Below are 7,773 nucleotides of genomic sequence, written 5' to 3' on the forward strand. Positions count from 1 at the left end.
TCATGAGATAGAAGCCATAATAAATAATGATATGTGGGAACAAACTGATTTGCCAACGAGAGGAAAAACTATTGGAGTAAAGTGGATTTTCAAGACAAAAACTAAATGAACAAAGGGAGGTGGACAAGTGTAAGGCTTGACTTGTTGCTAAGGGATATAGTCAACAATATGTAGTATATTTTTCTAAAATTTTTCCACCAATGGCTCAATTGGGTACAATATGGGTGATTATTTCCCTTTCTGCACAAATGGGTTGGAAGATCTACCAACTTGACATCAAATAATCTTTTCTACAAGGAGATATTAAGGAAGAAGTTTTTGTTAACTAGCCACTTGGTTATGAACAGAAATGGAATCAATCCAAGGTGTATCATCTCAAAAGGGTACAATATGGGCTCAAACAGGCTTCGCAAGCATGGCATAGTCAAATAGAGTCATATTTCATCAAAAAAAAAAGTTTCAATAAATGTCCTCATGAGCATACATTATTTATGAAGACAATCAGTGGAGGTAAAATTCTAATTGTATGTCTTTATGTTCATGATTTTATATTCATTAGGAATGACAAGATGTTGTTTGAGCAATTTAAAAGGTCTATGATGATTGAGTTTAATATGATTGCTCTTAGAAAAATGAGATTCTTCATTGGCATTGAAGTAATGCAAACTGACAATGGAATTTTTATTAGCCAAAGAAAGTATCTAGGAGAAATGTTAGAGAGATTTAACATGGCTCAATGCAATTCACACTACAAGAAAAAGTATCATTAATGACTATTAATTAGTGGCAATAAGATAATTGCCTGCATAACATTATTAGCTAAAAATTTTAGTGACCAATAAAAATTAGCCGGTAAAACTTTATTTATAGTGACAACTTTTAAAAATTATCGTTAATATTAATTTTCATTTAGATTTTTTTTTTTACAAAACCTCACTCCCGGTGCCTCACTTTTCAGTTTTCACCGTCTCGTCTCATGTCACTTTCACTCTCACTCTCACTCTGGCTTCTCACTATCTCATCTCACTCTCACTCTCATTCTCGCACGATTTCAACCTCTAGTCATGGCTTCTTCTATCTTTTGCGCATAGCTTCAATGGCTGCGTCAACTCATTCTCCTTTTGGATCCTCATGTGGTAATATCTCTTGTGATTTTGTCTTCAATTTCAATTTTAAGGTTTGTTTTGCATGATTCGTTTCTTTTTTTCCATTTCAAACTCTTTCTCTATCTCCATTTCTCTGTTACGGAATGATTGTTTCGATTTTAAAATTTTCATGCAAATGCCTCAAAGTTATGCAGAGATAATAATGAATGATAAGGATAATAATAATTAAGCTTTCATCTGAAATGGTTAGAGTAAAAAATACCAATAATAATTATATGGATAGAAAGGAAGAAGATGAATGGAATATAGACAAAGGGAAGACAGAGAGGAAGATAGGAAAGAAAAAGGGTCAGTAAACTCGTTTTGTAGGCACTGTACTGTAGCTGCTGCTAGCTAACATTTCTTTATTAATGTTTGCATTTTAATGGTCACTAATGCATGTCCTATTTTGTAGTAACAAATAAAGGAGATGCCAAAAATTTCTTCCAAATGATTGTTGTTTTTTATTTATGTCTTCCTATGTCTTGGTATGGATCAACAAAATCACGTGATATTCGTTGAAGATTAATCTTTTTTATATACATAAGCAATAATAAGAAATTTAAGTATTTATCAATTCTGTTAGTTATTTACAAATTATGTTACCCGTTGTCAATTTATATGTATATATAAGTGGAATTGAGATATTGGAATCATTTGATGATTGATTTTTATAATAACAGGACACTTTTGTGCATCAAAGTACTAGATTATGAGTTACTTTTCTAATATTTTTCTGATATTTTCAAAGTGAATTTGCTTATAATAACAGGACACTTTGGTGCTTTGATAATTAGCAGTGTGGATGTCTGTTTGAAGCCTTCTTTCCCACTGGCCTCTTGACATTGGCTGAGAAACTGAAACCCCTGTGTAGTTATCATCTTCTCCTCTTGGTCTGTGAAGTTACCCTTTTTTTATTCCTGGCCTAAGGTAATTAGTCCATCTAAGTCTACAACTCTTACTGCACCTTGACAACCCTGAAAATCAAACCCAAAAGAGAGTACCATTTTTCAGATCACATCTGAAAAAATAAAATGAATCAATGATGAGATGTAATTAACCATATGCACATTCAACTTACACAATTAAAAGCTGTCATTAGAAGCTAATTCAAACTGGTCATAAAATTTGAATTGGGTAGAATTGGATGAATTAGATATAAAATCTACATATTTTAATCAATTAAACTAGTTAGTTGAGTCTTCAAAATTCTAAAAACAATATGATAAAATTAACTCTTTTTTTTTATTATAAGATTCTGATTATTTCAAGCAGCTCCTTTATTCACTGTATAAATATCTCTGTTCTGATTTAATAAATTTGGGTTTTATCTTTTCATTCTCTAAAGTATACATAGGCAGAATTTGTGTCCAGTAGACAATAGTTAAATTATTTTTATGTTCTGATTTAATATTATGCAATATACTATTTATTCCCTGCTCGCCATATTTTAAATTATTTTTATGTTCTCAACCTTTTTGTTTGGATTTGCAGAATCACAATCAACTAAAATTCCAATTGCGATAGTAATTTGATTTATTATAATATGTAGAGGTTAACAAAAAAAATATGGTTCAAGATGACAATGATTTGTAGAATCACAATCAACCATAATGGACACTAGGCAATGAACGTAACAGAGCTATATGTATTTATTAGCCCATCCAGTAGGGCTGACAATGATTGCTTGAATCAAAAGATGTTTCTGTGAGTGCAATCGTGTATATTTTTCATCATAACAGAACTTGGATTTTCAAGTGTAAGGTAGAAAGTAACGTAAGTCCCCAACTTAACAGTAGAAAAATTCCTGTTTGAGCTAAAATCATAAAAAGAAATCATTTGCGCACCTTTTCCTATCTTGGTGTCAATATTTGGTTTAATGTAGAACAATTAAATTTAAAAAAATAATAAAAAAAAATGAAAAAAATCAAATACCTTAAGGTCGATTACTTGAACCGGCACTTTTAGAAGGTAAAATAGAGCTAGAAAATCGCCTGCACTCATGTCCATGTCAAACACAATAGGTTTCCCCAGTGTTTTATTTTGAAAATTTGGCTTGTAAGTCCATGTTGAATATGGCCACTATGCACCCCACCTTTTTCTAGATTGAATTTAGGAACTTTTCGGTTGTCAAAGAAAGGGTTAGAGCCATCAGATACGCCATAAGGTTTGTTTGAAGTAATTACAGTTATGTTCATATACTCCATTTCAGCAAATTCATTTTCTCTTTTAAAGTATAACGTGGTATTGAGCCTAATCCATTTCTTATACACATGTTATTCCTTTGTTGTAATACTGCATTTGATTTGATTTGATAGTACATTAAATGTTATATTGTTAACAGGAAATTGATGAACCTGCATTGAAGGAGGACATTTGTTTATTTTGTGCTTTGCAGGATTCAATTGCAATTGATGAAGACCTTTTAGACATTTTAGCAAATAGCTCTAAATCATAAGAGACCTTTGTTGTAATTTCTTTGGATCATGACATCATTGACTATTCATTTTGTCTTTTCAATGGTTTCCTTGGTATCTCAAGGACATGATAAACTCATAAATTTTGCATTACTCTAATAAATGGGTATTTGGTGTTATTGCAAATATGGAGTACTCATATAAAAAATTTATTATTCTCATTATTTTTATGAGAAATGATGGATGAGAATATTAGTAAAGAAAGTAATTTTTTTTTAAAAAAAATTCAATGGATGAAAAATTGAATTTGATTCCCTCATCAATTTCAATGCATGGACTAAAAATAATTTTATTTAATTGAATTTAACTAATTGAATATTAATATGCTATCAAAATAAATTATTTTATCTAATGAGATTCAATTGTATTTCTATACAATTTTTTTTACATATATGAAAATCTATTATTCAATGAAATTACTTTTAGTGGTCATTAAAATTGTCACTAGGATTGTCATTAAAATTTTTTATTTTTTCCAACCATTTAAAAAGTCTTTACTAGCACTCACTTTAAATGCCACTAATAGTTTTACCGACTCTACATACAACGGCCATAATCTAATTGCCAGTAAAAATATTAATGGTCATTTGTATGGTCGCTAAATAACATAAAAATTGCCACAAAAAAGCATTTTTGGTGTTGTGTCAGTACATAATCTTGTAATGCTTAGTTTTAAGCTTACTCGTGATGTAAAAGGAATGGGCGTTGACAATAATGTTTATAAGCAAATGATTAGGAGTCTACTGTGGTTAACTTCTAACTATCCTGATCTTATGTTCGTTGTAAGCTTGATTAATAGATACATGGAGCATCTTGCTGAGTCTCATTTGTTGGCAGATAAAAGGATTTTAAGGTGCGTGAAAGGCACAATTGGTTTTGGGATATTCTACAAGAAGGGAGGAAATGAAGAACTCATTGGATGCATAAATAGCGACTATGTTGGGGATCTAAATGATAGAAAAAAAAAATACTTTAGGCTACATTTTCATAATAAGCTCAGGAGCAGATTCATGGTCCTCGAAGAAGCAACTGATGGTGTCTCTTTCAACTATGCTAAAACAAAGTTTATTGTTGTAGCTTCAAGTGCATGTCAAGCGGTGTGGTTAAAAAGAATTTTGAAAAGTTTAAATTTGAGGCAAAATGATCCAACAATTGTTTTTTTACGATAATATTTCAGCCATTAAACTTTTAAAGAATCTAGTAATGCATGGTTATAAAAAACACATAGATGTTTATTTTTATTTTCTTCGATATCTTGTTAAGGATGGAATAGTGGAGTTGTTGCAATGCTCTACTCACGAGCAAATTGAGGACACTATGACAAAGTTGTTGAAACTTGAAGTGTTCTTGAAGTTGCAAGAGTTAATGGGTGTTTGCAAATATCCTTGAACAAACTGATCATCAATATTTTTTCAATTTAAGGGAGGATGTTGAAGTTGTAGAGGTCCATAATTGTTAAGGTTCCTCTACTTTAGGGTCGTAATAATAACTGTGATATTTTTCCATTTTCAATTTAGTTAAATATACCATGATTCAAGGATATATATAATCGTAGGTTATTATTTTACCATCCTAATTGGTTGTAAGGCTATCTTAAATAGTTCGGTTTTCTTTCTCAATTGAATAAGAGTACTCCATAGTTCATGAGTGTCAATATACTATCAATCTCTAAAAATTTCCAATTCTAACAGCTAGTGTGTTCAATTTAATAAATTTGAGTTGTAGATTAAAATGATCAATAAAGATCTCACCACGTGTCTTACATTGTTTCCCCTTCTCTTCATGGTTCCTCCACTCTCTCATTTTCAATTTCATCAAACCTATGCTTTTACTTAATGAAGAATGAACAAAAAGAAATATCCAATAACTTCATAAGACTTGGTAGTTGAATTCATAACCGAAGCATAAAATTCCTCGTACCAATTAGGTCTTGGTGGGTGACACACGAAAATAAAAATAAAAAAGAGTTAATTTCCCCTCCAAAGCATAATTTCTTTGCTGGAATTTGATATCAAAACGCAAGCTTTTGCCTAGTCTATTATCTGGGCCAGTGGCAAAGAAGTAATTACTTGTGAGTGGCTTCATTGATGAAGCAAACTCAAGTTTTGAGTGATAAGAGACCTGTTTATGATCTCTAAGGTGGAATATAGAGATCAGTGAAAAGAGAAGGAAAAATAATATAAGACACGTGGCAGGATCTTTATCATTCATTCTAATCTATGACTCAAATTTATTAAATCAGACATTTTTAATGGATAATCCATCACCGTTATGAACTTGTGGTTAGAATGTTAACAAATAAATCGTCAAACACTAAAATTTGGCCTTCGCTTGTAAAAAAATATATATTTAAATTTGACTTATTTATTTAATCAAATGTAATTGAAAGTTTGAATTTGTCTTTTTTTTTAAAAAAAATTGATCAGTTAGTTTATTTAGCTCATCTTTAACTTCACTACAAACCAAAAGTTTATTATATATAATAACTAAAATTTATAATCTTGTAAACAAACAAAAAAAAAATTATAATAAATTATATATAAAAATTAATGCTATATTTATATATATATTATTTGAAATTTGTATAAATAAATATTTTTAAATGAATAAATCATATTTTATATTTATTATAAACAATTTGTATTGTGATTAAGATTATTTAATTATTGACAATTTATTCTAAAAATATAAATATTTAATTTATAAATAAATATGGTAAATATAAACTAAAATAAATTAAAAGAATCTCTAAAATATTCTCTCATTTAAGAAAAATGTCTAAAAATATTCTCATTAAAGAGAAACTCTGAACACAATCTCGTGCTTGATAACTATTCATGTTTAATATATTATTTTTTATTATAAACTTTTTCTTAAATTATTTTTAACTTTATCAATAAAGCATTTCACAAATATCTCATCACTAAATAATTATTTATGTAATAGAAAAATGTGCTTAACACATTATAGGTAAAATTAAATTATTTTAGACTTATATTTTTATAATTTAGTAAATAAAAATATCATTACTTATTGACTATTATAAGAAAGAAGCTTCAAAATTAATTTTAAGTTTTTTTTTTTAAGAAGTAACATTTTTTTTTTTATTTTAGAGAGACAAAATTGAATTTACTAAAATATCAAACTTGACATAAGATATGTCAAAGTTTAGTCCAAGGGTAGATACATGACATCAATATAATTAAGGAAACTTTTGTTTCATGAACTAAAAGTAGATTCTCAAGAATGATACGAATTTTGAAAAAATATTCCTAAATGTTAATCGTTCTCGAAAATGTTGTCCTATCCCGTTTGTACATTTCTATTCTCATATCGAGATCGTGGTAAGGTAATACTTCATGAGAATATTGGAAACTAGCTACATTCTAATATACTTTGTAATTTCTTTTTTTAATTACTTTTAATTTAAATTATTTCAAATTTTAAAAAAAAATATTACAAAAAATATTAGAACATAACCATACATGTTTTTTTTTTTAAAATATACCTAGGAATAACATCTCAATTCAAACATTCTCAAAATTGTGACTTTCAAGAATAGAATGTAATACCTTGAAACAAATGTGTCTTAATAGAGTTTTGTTCTTGTAATAGAAGGGTGAGAATGTGATATTCTCATGAAAATATTGTAAGTTATTTTTTATAATCCTTATAGCCTCCATTTTTATTTAAATTATTTTAAATTTTAAAAATATTCCTAGAAATAGTAAAATGAACTAAATATCTTTCCTTATATTTTTAAGAATAACATTATGGGTTATATTATTTCTAGGAAAAATTCTTGGTATAATACAATATTATTATATGAAACAATCTCGTCCTAAGTTTATGCATAATAGATCCACGACATTACCTAAAAAAACAAAAGTTAATTAAGATAAATATATATATATATATATATATATATATATATATATATATATATATATATATATATGTGTGTGTGTGTGTGTGTATGTATATATATAAGGAAGGATTTGTACATTATTTCAATAATAAGTCTATCTAAACTTACTTCATTCAATAACTCGTGCTTTATATTAAATCTAAGCAATTTAACCGTTAAATTAAAGTTTTTAATACATAAATAAAGTCTACAAATTTTTAAAAAATTTGATACTTCATTTCAT

The 7,773-nt window shown here is 28.1% G+C and overlaps 1 protein-coding gene and 1 long non-coding RNA gene across 2 annotated transcripts; both read left to right on the forward strand.

Annotated features, from left to right (window-relative positions):
• The first annotated feature begins 717 nt into the window (after positions 1 to 717).
• Positions 718 to 3,748, forward strand: LOC145954251 (uncharacterized). The gene is made up of 3 exons (XR_014431423.1): positions 718 to 1,136; positions 1,918 to 2,075; positions 3,490 to 3,748. It is a non-coding gene; the product is annotated as an uncharacterized LOC145954251 (long non-coding RNA).
• Positions 3,749 to 4,320: 572 nt separating this feature from the next.
• Positions 4,321 to 5,011, forward strand: LOC145954910 (uncharacterized). The gene is made up of 2 exons (XM_083069597.1): positions 4,321 to 4,719; positions 4,886 to 5,011. The coding sequence occupies exons 1-2, from the start codon at positions 4,321 to 4,323 to the stop codon at positions 5,009 to 5,011; spliced, it is 525 nt and encodes a 174-aa protein (XP_082925723.1).
• Positions 5,012 to 7,773: the final 2,762 nt, after the last annotated feature.

This window comes from Cajanus cajan, chromosome 2 (genome assembly GCF_000230855.2).
Source record: "Cajanus cajan strain Asha chromosome 2, NIPB_CcT2T_4, whole genome shotgun sequence".
Classification (NCBI taxonomy): Eukaryota; Viridiplantae; Streptophyta; class Magnoliopsida; order Fabales; family Fabaceae; genus Cajanus; species Cajanus cajan.

Excerpts from the sequence above, each read along its gene's own strand:
- LOC145954910 (XM_083069597.1), top strand. The coding sequence starts at position 4,321 with ATGGGCGTTGACAATAATGTTTATAAGCAAATGATTAGGAGTCTACTG. Across the intron at positions 4,720-4,885 it reads CTTCAAGTGCATGTCAAGCG|GATGGAATAGTGGAGTTGTT; the intron begins GTGTGGTTAAAA and ends TATCTTGTTAAG.